Genomic DNA, 23,679 nt, shown 5'->3' with positions numbered 1-23,679 from the left:
CAGTCTGGATGTGGTTTTTAGGCTGTTTTCCACATCCCGCTAGGTGAATACCAGGCCGGTCCCCACGTTGGACCTGAGTTACACTCGTCGCGGACATTTGAAACACGTTCGCACTATTTCACGACTTACACTAGATGCAGACAGCTGGGGTACACTGATTCCCTCCATGGGGGTAGGGCGTGGCGGCAGGAAAGGCATCCGGCAACCCCTAAAACTAACCTTTCCAAATCTGTTCTAACCAAGAGGACCCTGCGATCGCTGCGGGACTATGGCATAAGCGAAAGAAAGAAAGACAGTTTCTTCTCCTTCATGGAATAGAGCATTGCACTATGATGACAAAAGTCATGGTATAGCGATATGTACACATACAGATGGCGGTAGCATCGCGTGTGCAAGGTATAAAAGGGCAGTGAATTGACGGAGCTATCGTTTCTACTCAGGTGAGTCACGTGAAAAGTTTTGCGACGTTATTGTCGCCGCACGATGGGAGTTAACGGACTTTGAACGCGAAGTGGTAGTTGGAGTTATACACATGGGACATTCCATTTCGGAAATCGTTAGGGAATTCAATATTCTCAGATCCACAACGTCAAGTGTGTGCCGGAAATACCATATTTCAGGTATTACCTCTCAGCAAGGACAACATGGGGGCAGACGGCTTTCACTTAAGGACCGAGAGCAGCGGCGTTTGTGTAGAGCTGTCAGCGTCATGAGACAAGCAACACTAAGTGAAACAGCCGCAGAAATCACTGTGGGATATACGACGAACGTGTCCGTTAGGACAGAGTGCCGAAATTTGGTGTTAATGAGCTATTGCAGCAGACAACTGATGCGAGTGTCTTTGCTAACAGCTCGACATCGCCTGCAGCGCCTCTCCTGGGCTCGTGACCACATGGGTTGGACTCTTGGCGACTGGAAAACCGTGGCCTCATCAGATGAGTCCCGATATTAATTGGTAAAATCTTATGCTAGGGTATGAGTGTGGCACAGGACCCACGAAGCCATGGACCTAAGACGTCAACAAGGCACTGTGCAATCTGCTGGTGGCTCCATAATGGTGTCGGTTGTGTTTACATGGAATGGACTGACTCCTCTGGTCTAATTTAAGCGATCATTAACTAGAAATCGTTAACAGGAAACCTGACATGGTCAGAGGGAAGAAGGCGGTCTTAATGTGACTTATTAAATTTAAAAAATTTTAAACAAAACTTTTTATGCCTAGCTGCAATTTTCCTGTCACTATCAAAATTCGAAAACAAGTTTCGGTTGTATCTGCAACCATCTTCAGGTCGTTCAAAATATGAAAAGGCGGTGAATAAGCACGGAAAAGCATTATCATCTGTAGTCATGTGACCACATGCGTTCGTAAGTACCAAAACAATAACAGCACGTGGTTCAAAACATCACCGCGGGAAGCCAGGTTGTTAACCGTAATTTCGATGGTTGACGGTCATAAAGGAAATTGTCCAATTGCATGAGTAGAAGTTATCAAAAGCTTATTACTTGCGATAGTATAATAGGTATTATCGTGAGAAAAGTATACGTAATGGTTCCAAAAACAGTCAGCTGTTCCGTAGCCTGGCTTACACAAGAATAATCCTGCGTGGCGTATAACGTAGTCACCCTTATGAAATACATACATATTGAAGGATAATACGAGAACGCTGCACGCCCACCAGTCTGACAAGACACGTCAAATCGAACTTCTGTAACCGTTGCATATACAGTTCTCACGATTACACCTGTTATATTATTGCGAGTAACGAGCTTTTGATCCAGCTTCTACTCATGCAGCTGGACAATTTCCCATGTAACCACCAACCAGCGAAATTACCGTCCACAGTCTATGTTCCTCGCGGTGACGTTTTCAACAACGTACTGTTACTGTTTTGGTATTGAAACTACCTCTTTAATTATTTTTTTTATTAAAGACTGACCAACAGAATTTTCGCTGACAAAGACAACTCAAACTTATCATATTCATTTATTACCCACAATATACAAACCCAATGCAATCTGACTGCTATACATTGACAACACGACTTTCAATAATTAACACAAAAGAATCACCCTGAATTGCAAGAACTCCTAACAATAATACAAATCCAAAAAGTGTGAAATTAAAGAAACATGAAACTACCTCCAACTCTGTTAATATCCTAAACTCATTTCAGTCACGAATCCCCACAGTACAAACCCTATTCTTTTTCATAAGTCACTTACCTCACAGAAAATCTTCATAACACGAACTACAGCAATTACAGCAAGTAGCAAGTACGCCAGCTAAATAAAAAGATGCTAACTACGACAAACTGTATCTACTAGGAGGCGTAGGTTAGCGAAAGAAAGATTTTGTTGAAGAGCAGAAATGTATTTAGAAAATTTTACCTTATGCATGTGACATCCATTTCCAAAAATTATGTAGTTCTCAATAATTCCAAATACATGATAGTTCAAAGATGTAGAGATCAATGGGATAACTAATCACATCTAATAGTCGGTGAACACAAATTAGAGCGTGTTGAGCAGTTCAAATTTCTGGCATCAGTGATAGATGAACAAGATCAGAGACAGGTATAAGTAAAAGCGAGACTGCAAAATGCTAACCAAGCCTATTATGCAATACAAAATCTCTCAAGAGTCCAAACTGCTGAAAAGGAAAACTAAAATAAAGTTATATACTACAATCGTCAGACCAGTTCTAATCTATGGGGCAGAAGCATGGAACCTAACGAAAACAGAACACCACCATTTACAAGTGTTTGAGAATAAAGTTTATAGAAAACTCTTTAGTCCATATTATGACAATTAATTACAATGCTGGAAGCGAAGAAACAACATCGAAGTCCACGAGCTATCACAACAACCAAGGATAGTAAACAGAATAAATGCTATAAGACTGAAATGGGCTGGACACCTGATGAGAATGAAAGAAGACCAAATTGTGGTAAGAATATCCAGGGACAATCTATATGGCAAAAGACGAAGGGGGAGACCCAGAAATACTTGGGGCAATGAAATTGATTGCATATGCGAAAGATTGGGAACAAATAACCGGCAACAGGCAGCACAAGACAGGAGCATCTGGAGAAATCATGTGAGATCGGCATGGGAGTTTCGAGTCCATTAGAAGCCTCCTCCTCCTCCTCCTCCTCCTACTACTACTACTACTACAACAATTCCACTGCTGAAACATTATCAACCAAAGATCCATCATCATACAATACCTCGCGTATTTTCTTATAAACACATCATTCATCTCACTTTACAATGCATGTCTTACCAGCACACAGTCTCCACTAAGAGTATCATGTCCGTACACTTCCCTGTCCACTCGCTAAGTGCTAGTCCATCCACTCACAGAATCTCTTGCCGGAGGCGCAGAGCGCTGTCAGCGATATTAACACAGCCTTTAGCGCAGCCAACATACAAACAGTCTACTTACAGTACTTACGAATGCATTTTACCGCACGAATGCAGTTAACGGTACCTTCCAATGCTTCTTCACCGCCTTTTCTTATTTTGAACGATCTGAAGATGGTTACAGATAGCAACCGAAACTATTTATCGAACTTCAATTGCGATAGGAAAATTGCGACCCAAGCATTAAAAGTTTTACTTTAAAAAAATTATTTAATAAAAGAAATTATAAGTTCCACTTCTTGGAGACCTTTTGACTTCATGTTACTAAATAATGATGGAATTTTTATGGATGACAATGCACCATGTCACCGTGCCACAATTGTTCGTGACTGGAAAGAGACAGTACATTGTTGAGAAACTAATTGCCATTACAGGTTATGCTCAATTATTTTTCAATATTTAACTGTTTGCTCACGCCACAAGTTTCATTCAAGTAGATCTGTTCAAATATTGTGTTCCACAATAATGAAATCTGGGCACAAAATAAATGAATCTGATATTTCAGATTTGCAAAATTTCAAATATATGCAATTATTCACGAGAGGATTCAAAATACAAAGTTATTCAGTATCGGGTCAAATATATTGGTAAAATAGGTTCACTGCCTTTTTAATAAACCTGCATTGAAATTATCAAACTTTAATTGTGATAGTGAAATTGCGGTCCAGGCATTACAAATTATATTTTAAAAATTATTTTATAAACTAATTGGTTACTTTCGCCTTCTTGGAGCCCATTTGACTTCATTTTACCAAACAATGATGGCATTTTTATTGTTTGTGTCCACTCATGCCAACATTCATTCCACCTAAAGTCTAAAAATATTTCTGCAGGGTCGCCTTCCGCGAATGTGCGCAGAAATTGCGGCATATTAATCTTACGTCGGAACTTCAGAACAACACTTTAGGAAGCTGCTAGTCCAGTTACACTAGGTTGATCCATTTTCACGAAACTTGTCATAGCATCGAAGTCCAGTACAGGACCAACGGAAGGGCCACAAGAACTACTTCCTCAGTGGTGCGAGGAGTCTCTCTTTATCCTTTCGTTCAGAGCGCATATTTTCGTCTTTAGAGCTGTTACATTTATCTGTTATTACTGTGTGATTACCGCTGTTGCACCCTGCGTGCACCCTGCGACAGTTTACCTCCCTTGACATTTGAGGGACGGTAGATGAAATACGGTACCTTGGACGGGTTGGTGGTGATGAAGGTGACCTGGTGGCCCCTCCTGGCCAGCTCGAGACTCATCGTCCTGAGGGGTCCCTGGTGGCTGACGGCCGGGAACGGCACGACGGACAGGATCCTGGCCGCCTCTGGGGTTCCCAGAGCCGACAGCACCAGAAGCAGCAGCAGGCGGGTCTCCATGGTGACCTGTCAACATCAATAGCTTTGTTGCATTCGCGGCACACACTCTTGTCATAACGATATAATGTTCATTGTGTTGCATGCACAGTAGAAGCAGTGAAACAACTAACGTATATGTAGAGCAAGATTATACGAGTATGTCGGAGCATGAAGTATGTTGCCAGGAAATTGGTTTAGAGCAAGCAGTACAAAAGAAAGAGTAAAACTTGCGACTGGGGACAAGATTATAGGGATACATGTGGGATCCCACAAGGTTCCATTTTAGGGACCTTACTTTTGCTGATGTATATCAATGACCTTTCATCAGTAACATTACCAGATGCCACGTTCGTTTTGTTTTCCGATGATACGAACACTGCAATAAATAGCAAATCAAGTGTAGTGTAGTGTACAAAGATCGCCTAATAAAATATTTGGGGACATTAATCACTGGTTTTTAGCCAATTCTTTGTCACTAAACTTTGAAAAAACACACTACATGCAGTTCAGAACTTGTAAAAGGTATCCCACGAGTATATGCCTAATATACGATGACAAGCAGATAGAAGAAGTGGACAGTGTTAATTCTTGGGATGTTAAACTCTTGGGATTATAGTTTTTAAATTCAATTGGTAGGATCATACCACAGAACTGCTCAAGCGTCTTAACAAATCTGTATTTACAATGCGAATTGTGTCAGACATAGGGGATATAAAAATGAAAAAGCTGGCATACTATGCTTACTTTCATTCCATAATGTCACATGGGATTGTTTTTTGGGGTAATTCATCAAGCCAGGCTTAAGTCTTTTGGGCTCAAAAACGTGCAGTAAGAGTTATAGTGGCCGAGCGGTTCTAGGCGCTACAGTCTGGAACCGCGCGAATCCTGCATCGGACATGGATGTGAGTGATGTCCTTATGTTAGTTACGTTTAAGTAGTTCTAAGTTCTAGGGGACTGATGACGTCGGAAGTTAAGTCCCATAGTGCTCAGAGCGATAGCCATAGGAGTAATATGTGGTGTGAACTCAAGAACATCTTACAGAATCCTGTTTAGGGAACTAGGGATACTAACTACTGCTTCCCAACATATTTATTCCTTAATGAAATTTGTCATTAAAAATATATCACTTTTTCAAACTAACATCTCAGTTTATGGAATCAGTACTAGAAATAAGAATAATCTTCACACGGAATTAAAGTCACTATTGTTGTACACAAAAAGGAGTGCATTATTCAGGATCACCCATTTTCTATAACTTGCCAGCAGCCATAAAAGCTTAACGACCAATGAAATTCAGTTTAAGAGAAGTCTAAAGGATTTATTGGTGGCCAACTCCTCCTAGTCCATTGATGAATTTCTCAGTAGAACCAACTGATATATAACTTCTGCACAATTTCAGTGCAGTAATGTGTTCATTGTAAGTAAGTGTGTGTCTGTGTGTGTGTGTGTGTGTGTGTGTGTGTGTGTGTGTGTGTGTGTGTGTGTGTGTGTGTGTAAGTACAATCTAGCTTCTGGACCATTTCAGTGCAATAATGTGTTCATTGTAAATAACTATTATAGTAGTTACATTACATGTTTATTATCTTATAATTTTATTTTAAATTCAGTGCATTAGTGTTTCTAAAAGGTTTCTTTCATATAGTGTTCATTTAAAAAAATTACGATCATTCCACTTTGGACATGTGGAATGGTACATTACTTTATTTGTTTGAGTTGTAAATGTTTGTCATGTATTAATGTTTTACTGACATGTTCTACATCCTGGAGGACCTCCTCACTACGGATCAATTGGAATGAAAGTAAATCTAATCTAATTTAATCTAATTTGGAGGAAAAATGTAGACTGTGGAAATGTTGAAATTACGCTATCATAACCTTCAAAATGGGATCTATAAAGAAGGCGAGTTCCAGGCAGAGAATCGTCATTGAGTTTCTTTCGGCGGAAAACCCGCTCATCGCGAGTACGAGGAGTCGCTGAGCGAAACGCCTGTCATCATCTTCGCAACCAGGTCGCGTAAACCTGTCCGACATCCCTCCCGCCTGCTGGCCGCACACGGCTGTGACTCCTGCAGTGTTGGAACGTGCGGACACTCTCATTCAAGGGGGCGGCGCATCACAGTTGAAACAACACCTCCCTGCTCAACTGGACGTCTCTGTTGTTAATGCTGATACACTCATCCACCAGCTGGAGTGCTCAAAGCCGCGTGACCGCTGTGTTCCTCGCCGCTTAAAGGAAGACCATAAAGAGAAACGAAGGACCATCTGTGAAGGACTGCTTGGGAGTTACGAAGGTGATCGTGTCAATTTTTTGTCGAATATCGTCAGAGGCTATGAAACACGGATTCAAAACTTCGAACCGGAAACAAAACGGCAGCACTGCAGTGGCGCCACACCACTGCTTTTCCCAATAAAAACTTCAAAGCTGCACCCCCAGCCGGTAAGTTATGGAGACGGTCTCCTGGGACTCTGAAGGAGATACCCTGCATCCCTCATGGTGCAGCGATGTAACGACCAACTCTGAAGTGTAATTAACTACCCTCAGGAAATTGAGAAAACGACTTCAGCGTGTTCATCGCTACAAAAACGCAGATGAGCGTCTTCTTTTGCATGACAGCGCAATGCCTCGCATAAGTCTGCGCACCCGAGAGGACTCACAAAACTTGAATGGACTGTTCCTCATCGACCCTACAGCTCGGATAACGCATCTCCCGACATTCATCTATTTGGCTCATTGAAGGAGGCACTCCACATCAAGCAGTACGTGGATAATGGGAATGTTATTGATGCAGCAAGACGTTGGCCCGACGTCGACCATAGAATGGCACCATGCCGGCATACAGGGCTTCTCAGAAAGGTGGTGTAAGGCCGTCGTATTGAACGGAGTTTTTGTTGAAAAATAAGGGTTTGTAGCCAAAAGACTGGGGAATAATAACGTGTGTTGTGTAACGTCACCGGTTTCTCTAGTTGGTAGTTGATAGATTAGTGTTGATCGGCCCTGCCTAAAACTCGGCGATAGTCGGTAGAGCGATGGTACTGTTATTAGGTAAAGACGACGTTACAAAGAACACTGCTGAACTGAACTCTCGACGCGTGCGTGATATTTACTTCATCAATTGTAAGCACTACTACGCTAATCGTCGTAATTAACTCGTTTATATTCGATGGTTTAACAGTTCCTATTAAAATATTAAATATAATTTCAATTCAGTTCCACCGACACCAACCTGCCCATAGTTTGGTTGTAATTTCAAATCTCTAATAAGTCGTAGCATTGCGATTGCTTCCTAATGTCGAAGAGCTTCTATATATGCGCCGAGCGCTGCAGCTAAATATTATCGCAGCACGCAAAAGATCACACTTATGTCCCTAAACAACTTTGTAATTTGGTTTATTTAACAATAACAATCACTTCCTGACAAGGCCGTGAGGAAGAAGCTTTCCCAGGTGGTAAGGGGGAATTTATAAATTACCTGCTTTAAAACTATTGCCAGAGTCCAGTTGCAATTATGAATGAAGTTAATTGTCTATCACTGTTCAATGCCTAACTAGAGTTGAGTTCGAGTTATCTAATTAAAAAGTTCACTTCAGTCTAATATAAGGTAGTCCTCTATCTGAATTCTAAACGATGTTGTAGTTGAAGTGAATGTTTCTTTTCACTGCGTCCTAGTAGATCGCAATTGTCAATCCTCGTAAAACAATCTAAACGCGCCTACATATAAGAGTATTCAAACAAGTCTGACCAGCTTCGGCTAACTTTCGTAACGTAGTGACAATGGATCAAATTTTCCTAAGCCATTAGTCACGATTCTAAAAGAGTACTCACACGAAGTGTTCTTTGAGATCGTTGGTTCTACTTTGCTAATTTTAATTATAATGATTTTGCGATTTACTATGATTTTGAGTTTGAGGTTACTGAGATTCTTTCTTTTGTATGTCGATAAATTACTAAGTATAAAGTTCTTGTTTCAATTACTGGTTATTATCCAAATAATAGTGTTAAATGGAACTATGGTTACTTGTTCACTATTCATGGAATTTGGAACTTGTTTTGGGAAAATTTTTGGGGTATTGGTTGTTATTTTTTCTTTTTTCATTTTTCGTCCGAGGAAGTGGCATTACAGTTGTAATCGTGAACAAAATCAACCTGCTTTCAGAAAAAAATGTGTTATATTAGGTCTCGTGCAAGGACGTCAGAAATTATTTGGTTACGTGTGTTAGCAACTCAAGAGGAGGTAAAAAACCTTTATAGAAGAGGGTATCATTACCATGAGTCATTTGACCTCGAATACTGCATAAAGGCGCGTTCCAGATTTCAGGTGGAGGCAACGAGATTGTTTCTGTGTATTTGAGCCACCTACCGCCCATTTTTACGGCTAAGCGTCCACTTCATCTCCACTTCATTTTAAGGACGTTCATAATTACTCGTTAGTGTTCCTGTTGCCTGCATCTTGTTTGTCTTCCTGTCTCTATTAGTAACTCCCAACATTTGTCACTCTACCGCTTGCTGAGAAACTCCACGTTTTTGAATGTTCTTCTGATTTACATCCCAGATATCCTTGCAGTTAGGTAAATCTGTTAATATCCACTGATTACAAATGAAATTTTACCGGTATATATTCTTAATTTTTCAACTGTAAACAGCTTACTAAAAACACTCCAGTAATTTTTACCATTTTATTTATTTCTTTTCGTGCGTACTCTAGCATCGTCTTCAGCTGGCCTAAGTACAAAAACTTATCAACTTGTTCTACAAATTCATTATTAATTTGTACTTTTTTCCTGTCAGTGTCTTCTTGGCGCATTACATTAAATATAACTGACTTACAGGCCTACTTACAAACTTGTTGTGTTAAGTTCTTTCACTCGCCACTGATTTTCATCTGCAATACATGTAAACACTGTAATGTCATCACAATAACTAACTTATTTATCTTGATTGTTTTCTCACCTTAGGAACTCTCGTCAGGTCTGAAGAAAAAAATTTTGATGTTAAGGGATCTCCTGGTCTGAATTCTCTTCAGTTATGTGTTCCCTACTATTCTGAAGAATTGTATTCGATATTGTAACATTTATACACACGATCTTCAGTGTACCAACGTTGATTGACTCAAACCGCTGCTCTTCAAGGACTGTCACTACACATTTGGTTGAAAGTGGTTCAAAAGGACTCACAACGTTTATAGAGCTCCGACATAGTAGTAATTCATACGTCTTTCTCTATTCGATAACTCTGTTCAAAATGATCCAGTGTGCTATAACACTTTATTTGTTTGTTTTCGCTCTATATAACAATCAGTTTTCGGATATTGTCATAAATTTAGTTCGCATGTAAGAAGCTTAGTTCACATATGTATAAATATATACATTGATAAAAAGGATGAAGATCAGAAACCATCACTTTTTGTTGCAAAAAGAAGCTTATGGTTGAATTTACTGTTTTGCAAAGCGACATTACAACTCGAAGTATAACTCGTACATTGATAAAAAGAGTGAAAATCTGAAATTATCCGTTTTTTGAAAAAAAAAACTTAAGGCTGTATACACTGTTACAGCTAAGAACTTGATCCTGGTACGATACATCAAAGACGACTTACAACTGAAAAAAGCGGGCGTTTACATAATCCCCTGTGAGTGTGGTGTTGGATATATAGTCCACACGACACGAACTGTCCAGGAGTAACAGAACACGGAAAGATTAAATCAGCAGTAGCAGAACACTGTATTTCCATGGGACATCAATAGACTATAATAGAACAAAAAGTTCAGCTCCATTTTCCAGTTTTGTGGGATTCAGTAATCAAAGAGGCGATGGAAATACACCTTACCGATAATCTAATAAATCGTGACAAAGGCTTTCAACTAGATAAAAATTGGAATCCTATAATTAAAACTGTCCAGTCAGAGCGGAATCGACAGGATTAGATCATTTCTCACTTTCACCACCGACGGCAGCACACACAACTCGGCCGCACCGAAAGACGCCAGCATTTCGGATGCGCGAGATTCGGCATAAATACTCTGTATGCACCTGGGCTCTTCAGTAGTTGTCTGCTCACGTGAAGATGACCAAATGTCACTGGGCCGAAATGTCATGGCAGAATGTAGACGGGATCCGGTTGGACAACCGAAAATCGGTAGAAGCAGATTTTTTCATTGCAACAACTAACTTATAGCTATATACACTATTTTGAATTCATACATTACAACTTTAAATCTTCTACTGAATAACAGCTTTTATCTATTAATAAATGCTTTAGTTTATTCTTTAAGGGATTTAAGTTAACTGTCTTGACATCGCTTGGTATTCTGTAACACAAAATTGTTCCTATTGTATCTGGACTACAGTCCACAGATCCTTTTTTATACTAGCAATACTGTGAAAATAATCCCCCCTCCCCCCACCTCGTGTATTGTAGATATACATTACTGTTCATTACATCATGTTCTGGATATGATTTCACAGATATAAATGTACATAGAGTAGATGATAAGTACTTTACATTTTCTGAAAATTTCTCTACAAGGCTATCTCTTGCTTACCCAATCTACCATTCTTGCTGCCTTTTCCTGTATTCTAAAAAGCCTGTCTCTATAAACTGCTGGTGCCTACCCTATATTTCTATAGAACGCTGAAGATGTCGATGTATCAATCCAAAATTTACTGGCCTTGAGCTACCATGGCACAGAAAGGCTCAGACCTGTTTCAGTAGATACACATTCACACTGATTTGCTTAGAGATATGATCTATGTGCTCTTTCCAGGACAGGTGTTCATCGACAATAACATCAAAAAATTCGTGTTTAGTAGTATGGCTAGCGCATGTGCCAGTGGAGATGTGGATTGTGCACCGTTTTATGTTCTGATAATAGTTAAGCATGAATTGTATTGTCACTGTCTTCTCTTTATTTACAAGCAGCTTATTTGCAGTAAGGCAAGTTGACAGAAAACTGTAGTTTATTTCACTACTGTTGGCAGCAGTTTACACTTCATGGCCCCAGCATAACTTACGAACTTCTAGTTTTGTGGTTCACTTAAATCATTGACATACACGAGGAACAGAAAGACCCTAATATACTTCCTTGAGGCACAATGCATTGAAGTATCTTGTATTTTGATTTAGTCCTTACCAACTGTTAATTCCTTTTATAAGTTTGCTTGACACACTATTTCCTGTCTTTCAGATAGGTGGTAAGTAGTTGTAAGGTACTTCTCTCATACCCTATTTTTCTAATTAATGGGGTAAAACTGCATAATTCACAGTATTCAGAAAAGTGCTTGTTAACTTGTCTTGTTTGTCTGCCGTGCTTGATATTACATGAATAAAAGTTACTACTGTTGTTACAGCAGATCTTCCTTTTCTGAAACCATGTAGCAGATTGTTGAATGGATTGTGTTTGATGAAATATGCCTCAAATTGATTTAATATTACTTTCTCTAGTAGTTTGCCAAGTTCTGAAGTTAAACATATTGGACTGTAGCATTTTGTGTCAGTTTTCATTCCCTCTATATACGTTGGTAGAATTTCAGTGATTTTGAAAAGCCAGTTTTTCCATTCCTTATTAAAATCCAGTTTTTTTCTGTGTGGTAGGTGACTTACCTGTATATTACAGAGAGATGGCTGATCGGTCTATAGTTTTTAAGTTTTGTTTGCATCCTAGGAAACGAAGAAGATACAGACACAGATTAAAGTGGCAATTATTTAAGAATGGTGTGTAGGGAAAGAACAAGAACTGTCACATGTGCGAAGAAAGCAGAAGAAAAAACTTTTTCATGGAACAAGTCAGATATTAATAGGAATGTAATAGACTGTACACAACTACACAAAGTTATATGTTGTATGCCTAAGAGGAAGCGAGGATATACAACCATTTGATCATTTGAAATGGCTGACAAGACAGTAACAACAGGAGGGAAATCGTACAAGAAAATCTATATCTCTTAATATTTTTGTACATTTCAGGGGATCACTAGAAACGTAGATAACTGATAATGGAAATAATGACACTGCAGGAACAATGCCAGATGCGTTGTATAAAAGCATTCGACAGAAAGACAACTGAAGATTGTTGTATCACGTGTACAACAAATATAATATTGTCTTTCACAAAGGCTGGGAAACATAAGCTGTGTCAGAAGATTGGAAAACAGCGTTAATTCACCCAATCTACAAGAATGGATATAAAACTGACCCCATCACAACTGTAGTGGAATTTCACTACGTCCATTGACTTACACAGTTCTTTCAAAAGCATTACACCACAGGGTGGAGAGAGAAATCTGTCAGCAGGTAGGAGGGAACCAAAAAGGGTTTGGAAAAGTAAGATGCTGTTCAGAACAACTTTTAAATCTGAAATTTATTATCAGGTATAGAAAAGAGAAACAAAATTATTTACATAACATTTATAGATTTTAAAAAGAGTATGATTCGATTGAATAGGAAACATTATTCAACACCTTAAAAGAGTTTGGAGATGACAACAAATCAGTGGCAATCCTAAAATAAAAACACTAACATATACATGATGCAAAACTAAATTTTGTGGTAAAATCTCAGAAGCTTTTGAGATCAAAAGTGGTGTAGGACAAGGAACCGGTTTGTCATCACTGCTGTACAGTTGTGAACAAGGAAACATAGCGTGTGGAGGAAAAGAACACAAGTATAAGAAATTTAAAAAAACACAATTGGAAGAAAACGGGATGATCTGAGTATAGACGTTTGGCTTTTACATACGACATTGCCATTTTAGCTAAATCTATGGGAGATTCTAGAATGTAAATAAATTTCCTACAATAGACAGATTCAAAAACAGGCCTACATTTAACTTAAAAAAATTGTGTATAGGACAGCTGGGAAGAAAGTACCGAAATACGTGGAAATTGATTACAGAAGAATAAAAAAGGTCACAAACTTTTAATATCTTGGTGTAACAATACAACATAATGCATTTAACAAAGAAGCAAACTTAGCAAACGGCTAGGTAAATGGAGGTAGCTTTTCAATTTATAAAAGACATATATATTAAAAAATCTATTTCCACAGCTGCAAAACCCCTGCACTACAACATTGTCATTAGACCAACATGCTTCCATGGTTCAGAATGCTTTTCGTTAAAGGCAACCAAACTATTGGTTAATAATGGAAAAAAGGAAAGGAATAACTTGGGACCACAATATGACAATGGGAAATGAAAATTAAGAAATAATAAACAAGTTTGTTGAAAAATGGAACGAAAATTAAATACAATGAGGAAGAGAAGACTTTTATTCTATGGACACCTAGGAAGGCTAGACGGAAAAAAAAAGAATTTAAGAAGAATTTTTAACTTTTTTGACTGAAACCCGACAGATGGCCTGGATCAAAGAAATTAAATCAGATTTGAGGGAAATGGGAAAAAAACTGGGGGAAGAAATAGCAGAAAAAGAAAAGTTCAGGTCAGGTGGGTGCAAGACGAACTAGAGAAAGAGAAGAAAAACTATTCGTTCTCACTGTTGTCTTTTATTTGGGTTGGTGCTGAGGCTGATCGATGTACAGGGTGACACAAAAGTCTGTTGACATTTGATAATTCGTTAACTAACGGCATAATGAACGTTGAGAAGTAACAATTGGCACACATGCTTCAAATGACATGGGGTTTATTGAAACCAAAAAAAGATGCACAAAATGAGCAACAGATAGCGCTTCATACACTCCTGGAAATGGAAAAAAGAACACATTGACACTGGTGTGTCAGACCCACCATACTTGCTCCGGACACTGCGAGAGGGCTGTACAAGCAATGATCACACGCACGGCACAGCGGACACACCAGGAACCGCGGTGTTGGCCGTCGAATGGCGCTAGCTGCGCAGCATTTGTGCACCGCCGCCGTCAGTGTCAGCCAGTTTGCCGTGGCATACGGAGCTCCATCGCAGTCTTTAACACTGGTAGCATGCCGCGACAGCGTGGACGTCAACCGTATGTGCAGTTGACGGATTTTGAGCGAGGGCGTATAGTGAGCATGCGGGAGGCCGGGTGGACGTACCGCCGAATTGCTCAACACGTGGGGCGTGAGGTCTCCACAGTACATCGATGTTGTCGCCAGTGGTCGTCGGAAGGTGCACGTGCCCGTCGTCCTGGGACCGAACCGTAGCGACGCACGGATGCACGCCAAGACCGTAGGATCCTGCGCAGTGCCGTAGGGGACCGCACAGCCACTTCCCAGCAAATTAGGGATACTGTTGCTCCTGGGGTATCGGCGAGGACCATTCGCAACCGTCTCCATGAAGCTGGGCTACGGTTCCGCACACCGTTAGGCCGTCTTCCGCTCACGCCCCAACATCGCGCAGCCCGCCTCCAGTGGTGTCGCGACAGGCGTGAATGGAGGGACGAATGGAGACGTGTCGTCTTCAGCGATGAGAGTCGCTTCTGCCTTGGTGCCAATGATGGTCGTATGCGTGTTTGGCGCCGTGCAGGTGAGCGCCACAATCAGGACTGCATACGACCGAAGCACACAGGGCCAACACCTGGCATCATGGTGTGGGGAGCGATCTCCTACACTGGCCGTACACCTCTGGTGATCGTCGAGGGGACACTGAATAGTGCACGGTACATCCAAACCGTCATCGAACCCATCGTTCTACCATTCCTAGACCGGCAAGGGAACTTGCTGTTCCAACAGGACAATGCACGTCCGCGTGTATCCCGTGCCACTCAACGTGCTCTAGAAGGTGTAAGTCAACTACCCTGGCCAGCAAGATCTCCGGATCTGTCCCCCATTGAGCATGTTTGGGACTGGATGAAGCGTCGTCTCACGCGGTCTGCACGTCCAGCACGAACGCTGGTCCAACTGAGGCGCCAGGTGGAAATGGCATGGCAAGCCGTTCCACAGGACTACATCCAGCATCTCTACGATCATCTCCATGGGAGAATATCAGCCTGCATTGCTGCGAAAGGTGGATATACACTGTACTAGTGCCGACATTGTGCATGCTCTGTTGCCTGTGTCTATGTGCCTGTGGTTTTGTCAGTGTGATCATGTGATGTATCTGACCCCTGGGATGTGTCAATAAAGTTTCCCCTTCCTGGGACAATGAATTCACGGTGTTCTTATTTCAATTTCCAGGAGTGTATGATAAAAAAGCAATAATTACCATAACAATTAATTTTTCAGCAAGGACGATATTCTTTACAACAAACACTCAACATGGTGGCTGTCATACATCAACAACACGTGTAGACCAGGGACAATGTTGTCAGTGGCACTGTACAGCATGTCAGTAGACATTTTGAAAAATTGCCGTCAGATGTTGTCTTTTAGCATCCCTGATGAGGTTGGATGATTGCAGTGGACTTACGACTTTAGGTAGCCGCCAGTAACCACGAATTGAAGTCTGATGACCTGGGAGGCGAAGCATGACGGAGAAATACATTTTATACACGGTCCTCATGTGGCGTCACTAACTTGTTGCTGTCCACTGCCATCTGTTGAGCGGTTTTTGAACTCGTTTTAGGCTCCCATGTCATTTCACACACATGTGTCAAGTTTTACCTCTTCACCCACAATATTATGTGAGTTAGTACATTTTTAAATGTTTACGGACTTCTTGGGCACCCTGTATGAGGCATACTGCAACAATATGTCTTTGTGTCTTGAGATATATAAAACAATATTCTCATGGAGTTAATTTGCATTCGACTTCTAAGTTCTTATTGAGACCAATTCTGTCACAAATGTAAACATTAAAGTTTTTACAAATATCACCATTTTATCTTGGAACACTGCGAATTGCTTGAGTTCAGACAGCAAGCGAGGGAATACAAAAATTTTTAAGGATTGTGGGTCGCATAAAACGTTTCGGGAGGGGCAATTCAATCACCTTGTTCGTTGATTGATATCAATGTTTTCATTTCTCATAAACTATAATTCCACCTTTAAAAACTTACCTCGAATTTCTGCTTCAACTAGATGTGTCTTTACAATGTACCGGTCGACTTCGGCCAACTATTTATATACACATACAAAATGCCCAGCCACTAGTATTAAGTATCGTTACGCTGTTATTCTGCATAGCCCAAAAGCTACCGAATGTGTTTAAAACAGGACTAAAGGTACCGAATGTGATTAAAACAAGACCGAATTCGAGTACTTTGGTTTCTTGGTAAGTGTTGTGTACATAGTTCCGTGTAGTCAGCGCGTACACAACTTTCCCACTAGAGCGCTCCCCACTAAGCACAACAGCGCAAGTGCAGCGCTTGTCCTTCTCTGCACTACGAGATGGCGCTGCCTTAGAGATGGACCAAATTCTGCTTCCGCCGATGTGCGTATTAATATGTAACGCAACCAATGAGATTGCTGCTAACGTAGAACCTTTCCTCCTCGCGGATCACACTCACGCAGTGATACCTGAACGTGCGAGGTATTATAACGAGTGTACAGATCTCCAATTAGTCAGTCTGCATTAGTCTGTACGAGTCTGCATTTGTCTGTACCAGTCTATAGTCAAGTTTCAGTCTGCAGCTAAGAAGATTATCATATTCCTGTACATAGCCATGAAGATAAATGTATAGACACTTTGTCAAGTATCAGAGATATATGTGAGAATAAGACTAACGTATCAATACCAAAGGAACGTCAGATTGTCAACTGTAAACATCATCCAGAACCAAGTTAAGTTATTTTTATGCTTGCTATTATTTTAATAAATGTGTGTGAAAATTGATCAAGTTCTGTTTAAAGTTGGTCACCGTCAATCTGCTACTCTGAGCGTGCAAGTGGTATTTCTATCGTCTGACCTAACGGCAGAAGATAAACACGCCACGATAAGACCACGAGACATATTGCTGACACTCACCTACTTCGTTAGAGCGACAAGTCAAATAATCTGATGGTGTGTGTACTGAAGGTCTTACAGTACGCACACTACAGTAAGTATAAAGGTCACTAGCAGCAGTGGGAGAGCAACTGAGCATACTATCAGTTGCCAAAAACCTATATTTTTTGCGATCATACAGGCAGAGTGAAGAGAAAGAGTCACATAAAAGTAGTTGTAGGAAGGCTGGATGACAGGCTGTAGTTCACCGGATGAGTTCTATGGAAAGGTAATCACAAGAGATAGAAGTACCTTATAAAACACTCATTAGAGAAATTATTTCGTAATGCTAGTCAGTCTGAGACACTTACCAGGGAGGCCTAATGGAGAAAATGGTGGAGATCCATAGAAGAGACACGCATTCCCACGGTTGCTCATTCAGTAAGCTTGAGACAATCGTGAAGATGTTCATCAAAATGAAGTGGCAGAAATGTGTAGCGAATCACAGAGGTTTACTGTTGAAACTGTGAGACCCTACATAACGTGTATGAATTTCCTGATATATTACTTCCTAAAATATACGGGGTGAGTCACTAACTATTGCCACTTAGAATAGCTCCGAAAGTATGGAAGTAGCTGAAAAGTTTGTGGGACAAATGTTGCATGGGACAACGGGGGCCATAATATAACGATGGCTTTTTGTTGCTTGGTGTGGTCGCGTGTGAGATATGAAGGCCAACTTCGTTTTTTTAAATGGCATGCTGTAGTTTCGTACTTATTTTCTGATAGCGGCAATCGAAACGAATCCAGTGATGTGTAACAGTAAGGTCTTTGAAGGTCAACGAAGGTCAAAAAGGTGGCATGAACGTCCATTTACAGAAGGTGTTCGAAGTTATGACGATTGGTATCAATGCAGTGCTGCAATCTTGTTATCATGGATTGAGTGGTATTCCTTATCACTTCGGCACCTATCGAAGCACATGCTCTGACAATTCTCTCTCATATATCGTGCAAATAGTAAATAGTAGCCGAATACGGCGTATCCATTTAACATGCCATTGACAAGAAAACAAAATTGCACGGTTTCGCAATACAACACTAATAGGAACAGTAATGAAATGATCGTATGACATTGTTGGCTGGGAGGCCCCATTCGGAGGAGTTCGGCAGGCGTGTTGCAAGTCCACATAGGCGACTTCCGAGTCAGTGAGGATGAAAATGATGATTAAGGACACACAACACAACACCTACTCTCCTGCCCGGAATCGAACCCGGGCCCCCCTGGTTGGTAGGCGGTAACGCTACCGCGACGCTACGCAGGTGGACTATAGGAGAAATTCGGCAGTCGTGTTGCAAGTCCACATAGGCGACTTCCGAGTCAGTGAGGATGAAAATGATGATTAAGGACACACAACACCTACTCCCTTGCCCGGAATCGAACCTGTGCCCCCTGTGTGGTAGGCGGTACCGGTACCGCTACCGCTACGCTACGCAGGTGGACTATACGAGGAGTTCGGCAGGCGTGTTGCAAGTCCACATAGGCGACTTCCGAGTCAGTGATGATGAAAATGATGATTAAGGACACACAACACCTACTCCCGTGCCCGGAAACGAACCCGGGCCCCCTGTGTGGTAGGCGGTAACGCTACCGCTACGCTACGCTGGTGGACTATACGAACAGTAAGGCTAGTATCGTCGATTCGATCGAATGTGAACGATGTAGAACAAATCTATATGCTTCTCATTTACGGGGAATGCCAACGAAATTCAGTGCGAGATAGAGACTTATATGCTGAAAGATATCCTCAACGTACTCACCCTATGCATCGTACATTTAAATATGTGTATGATAAATTGAGAACAACTGGATCTTTAACGCATAGGAAACTTATCCGTCAAAGGAAAGTTAGTAATGAGGAAACTACTATTTTCACTGCGGTTCGAGATCCTTGTGTTTGTCCGCGTCAAATCGCAAGGGAATCTGGCATGAGGCAGAGTAGTGTAGTTCGGGTTCTGCATCGCCATAATATCAACCTTACCATATCAGTTTCCACCAAGAATTAACTGGTACGGATTGTATGTGCCGCATTGAATTCTGCAGATAGGCTCAACTTTAGACTCAGACTGATGACACATTTATTAATTTGATTTTATTTACTGACAAGGTTACATTCACGAATAATGGAAATGTTAATCTGCATAACACGCATTAATGGGCAACTGAAAATCCATGTTGGCTGTGGCAAGTTGCACACCAAAAACCAGTGTCGGGGTATGTATGGTGTGGGATTCTGGACGACAGAATTTTTAGGCCCCTATTCCATCGAAGGAAATGTTAATGGTAGGAAGTACACCACATTCATGCAAGAAACATTAAGTATGTTACTGGAAGAAATATCTTTAGGAACAAGGAACAAAATGTGGTATCAACACAATAGAGGTCTGGCACGTTTTTCGCTGATGGCTAGAAATGAGTTGCAGAGACAATTGCCACATCGTTGGATTGGACGGGGAGGAGATGTGTCGTGGCCGGCTCATTCGCCAGACTTGACGCCTCTGGGTTTTTTCTTGTGGATGTTCGTAAAAGAGATTGTTTATAAAGACGTTCCAACTAAACCTGAAGATATGCGAGAGAGAACTGTCAGAGCATGTGCTTTGATAAGTGCCGATCTGATAAGGAATACCACTCAATTCATGATAACAAGATTGCAGCACAGCACTGACATCAATGGTCCCCACTTTGAACCCCTTCTGTAAATGGACGTTCATGCCACCTTTGTCATCTTCGTTGGCCTTCAAAGACCTTACTGTTACACATCATTGGATTCGTCTCGATAGCCACAATCAGAAAATAAGTACCAAAATACGAGATTAATCCCAAAAGTAAAGTCTCCTATTTTTTATAAGTACATAGACCTGTTTATTTCTATAATGGTTTACATCAGTTTACAGCTCGAACATTTAGCTATTTTTCGACATAATCACCATTTCTGCCGATGCATTTTTGTAGACGCTACGGCAGTCTTTGTATGCTCATGTCATACCAGCTCGCCACCATGCTGTTCAGAAAGTTATAAACCTATTCTTTCATCTCGTCGTTGAAGCTGAATCGGTTTCAGGCCAAATGCTCTTTTAACCTAGGGAACTGGGTGCCAAGTGGGGACTATAGGGTGGGTGAGTGATTATGTTCCACTGAAACTGTTGCAGGAGAGCAACGGTTTGCCGAGCGATGTGTGGACGAGCGTTGTCATGGAGAATGTGCACGCCCTTGCTCAACATTCCTCTTCTCCTGTTCTGAATTACCCGTTTGAGTTTTTTCAGAGTCTCACAGTACCTGTCAGCGTTAATTGTGGTCCCAGCGATTCAGCTCCGACGACGAGTTGAAAGAAGAGGTTCATAACTTTCTGAACAGCATAGCGGCGAGCTGGTATGACATGGGCATACAAAAACTGCCGTAGCGTCTACAAAAATGCATCGTCAGAAATGGTGATTATGTCGAAAAGTAGCTAAATGTTCAAACTGTAAATGATGTAAACCATTGTAGAAATAAAGAGGTCTATGTATTTATCAAAAATAGACCTTACGTTTGGGATTACCCTCGTATAACATCCCATTTATAAAAACAAAGTCGACCTTCATATCTCTGAAGCGATCCCACAACAAAAAATCAACATCATATTATAGCCCCGGTTGTCCCATGCAACTTATGTGCCACAAACTTTTCAGCTCCTATCATACTTTCGTAGTTATTCTAGGTGGCAATAGTTAGTGACACACCCTGTGTATTTAGCACAATGACCATGACAGTAAAACCTGACAAATCTGAAGTTACCAACAGTCGTTGCTACCTCGTACCATTCTCGAATTAATATGATAAAATGTGGGAGGAAGAGGCAGTTGTACGTGAAGTACATTTTGCCACACCATAAGATGGCTTGCAGAGAATGGTTGCAGATTTGATGATATTTTCATTAATTATTATGAATGTGCGTGAAGTGTAACAAGTGCAGACCATATTAACGTATATTGAAATGAAGATTATTCAGATGAATAGTAACATCACCCAAAAATACGAGATGGCAATGAAGGAGTAGGGTCTGAAGGTACTGCGGGAACTAAGTGAAGTTTAGAACAGAGGCGGTGTTAAGCAGAGTTTCTTCAAAATGAATTCACGTGGTCACAGTGTGACAGATGTTTGTTATCTCTTCGAGGACTTCTGTCACGTTCAGTCTTCGCTTGTTACTTGTACTTGTGAAGCGTTACGTACTGCAAAGTGTTCACTAACCTCAATAACTAACGAGGCTTTCCCGAGCACGTCGGCTACGCACAAGATGTGAGGGAGCACGTGAGGTGCGGCCGTGCTGAGGACTGTGTGTAACCAGTCCTCGCGCTCTGCTGTCCGCCGGGCCACTGCAGGCTACGGAAGCTTCGCCAGCTTCTATAGCTGGGAGCGACCTTGAGATGCGCGGCGTTACGTCATCGCTGCTCACTCGCAATTATCACACCGCGCAAGATAGCCGAGATACGGGACTGTTCAGATATAGCGTGTTACCGTGGTCAGGATACTGTCGATGGCTCGATGCTACAGTATGACTGTCTCGAACGTAAAAGCTGGCGTGATATGTCATGCCGTTGTGCAACAATATCGCGTTCTCCACTGAATACGAACGCACTCAACATAGAAACAGCAACTCTAGTAACTGTCGTAGAATAGAAAATTGACGAAATGTTGCAGCTCCTGGCTGTTTAGCAGAGGTAACTATTGCAAGCCAGAGTTCTAGTGTCATATTCGGATTTAGTTGTTCCGAGTCTTGCTTCTTTGCACTGTGTATGTCCACCTTCCCAGAAATGAGGAGTGACTCGTGTAAACTACGTATACTTTTTTCTTTCTTTCATGTCCGATCGCAATATACAGGGTATCCCATTTACATCTACATCTACGTCTACATTTATACTCCGCAAGCCACCCAACGGTGTGTGGCGGAGGGCACTTTACGTGCCACTGTCACTACCTCCCTTTCCTGTTCCAGTTGCTTATGGTTCACGGGAAGAACGGCTGCCGGAAAGCCTCCGTGCGCGCTCGAATTTCTCTAATTTTACATTCGTGATCTCCTCGTGAGGTATAAGTAAGGTGAAGTAATATATTCGATACCTCATCCAGAAACACACCCTCTCGAAACCTGGACAGCAAGCTACACCGCGATGCAGAGCGCCTCTCTTGCAGAGTCTGCCACTTGAGTTTGCCAAACATCTCCGTAACGCTATCACGCTTACCAAATAACCCTGTGACCAAACGCGCCACTATTCTTTGGATCTTCTTTATCTCCTCCGTCAACCCGATCTGATACGGATAACACACTGATGAGCAATACTTAAGTATAGGTCCAACGAGTGTTTAGTAAGCCACCTCCTTTGTTGATGGACTACATTTTCTAAGTACTCTCCCAATGAATCTCAACCTAGTACCCGCATTACCAACAATTAATTTTATATGATCATTCCACTTCAAATCGTTCCGCACGCATACTCCCAGACATTTTACAGAAGTAATTTCTACCAGTGTTTGTTCCGCTATCTTCACCACCCTAAATAACTGTTTGCCCAGATGCAAATTGCAAAATGTTTCAAGCAAATGTTCTTTAGCCTTCATGGGGACATCAATCAGGACGATTGCCTTCGTTGTAGCTTTGTTTTTTACACAGATATGAGCAGTGGGATTACTTTTTTAAATGGCGTCCTGTATTTTTTATTCGGTAATCCATTTCCTATCCGAAAGATTATTCAAAAATATATCACAGTGTACCATTCACTGAAACACTACGTTATTAATCACATAACACAACACTGACTTTGAGCCCGGGATCACAAACTCGTCCACTTGCTGGAGTTGTCAGAAAATAAATGAAAACGAAGTAAAAACATAACACAAAATTGACTTTGACTTTGACTCTCCTGTACCACTGCAAAAGAGCAGAATATTCAAAGGTGCTCAGAGGGATGACCCTGGACACCGATACACTGGTGCACTCGTTGAATGAAAGAATTATTTACTGCTTCCAGTGTTGCCTGCCGATGAGAATTGCAAGCAAGCACGATACGCTCATGCTGATTGATGTCCCCCT

General features: G+C 41.3%; 1 protein-coding gene across 1 annotated transcript in view; it reads right to left on the bottom strand.

The window, feature by feature from the left end:
• LOC126354281 (UDP-glucosyltransferase 2-like) overlaps positions 1-21,965 on the bottom strand; it is a 58,425-nt gene extending 36,460 nt beyond the window's left edge. Inside the window, exons 1-2 of the mRNA XM_050003824.1 lie at positions 21,843-21,965; positions 4,608-4,793 (exon numbers count right to left, since the gene is read on the bottom strand). Coding sequence (XP_049859781.1) covers positions 4,608-4,787 — 180 coding nt within the window. The 5' untranslated portion in view covers positions 4,788-4,793; positions 21,843-21,965. The remainder of the gene's footprint in view (positions 1-4,607; positions 4,794-21,842) is intronic.
• Between the last annotated feature and the right edge of the window lie 1,714 nt (positions 21,966-23,679).

This window comes from Schistocerca gregaria, chromosome 3 (assembly GCF_023897955.1).
Source record: "Schistocerca gregaria isolate iqSchGreg1 chromosome 3, iqSchGreg1.2, whole genome shotgun sequence".
Lineage (NCBI taxonomy): Eukaryota > Metazoa > Arthropoda > Insecta > Orthoptera > Acrididae > Schistocerca > Schistocerca gregaria.
Note: the sequence above shows the minus strand (reverse complement) of the source record. Positions and strands in the feature narration are given on the sequence as shown.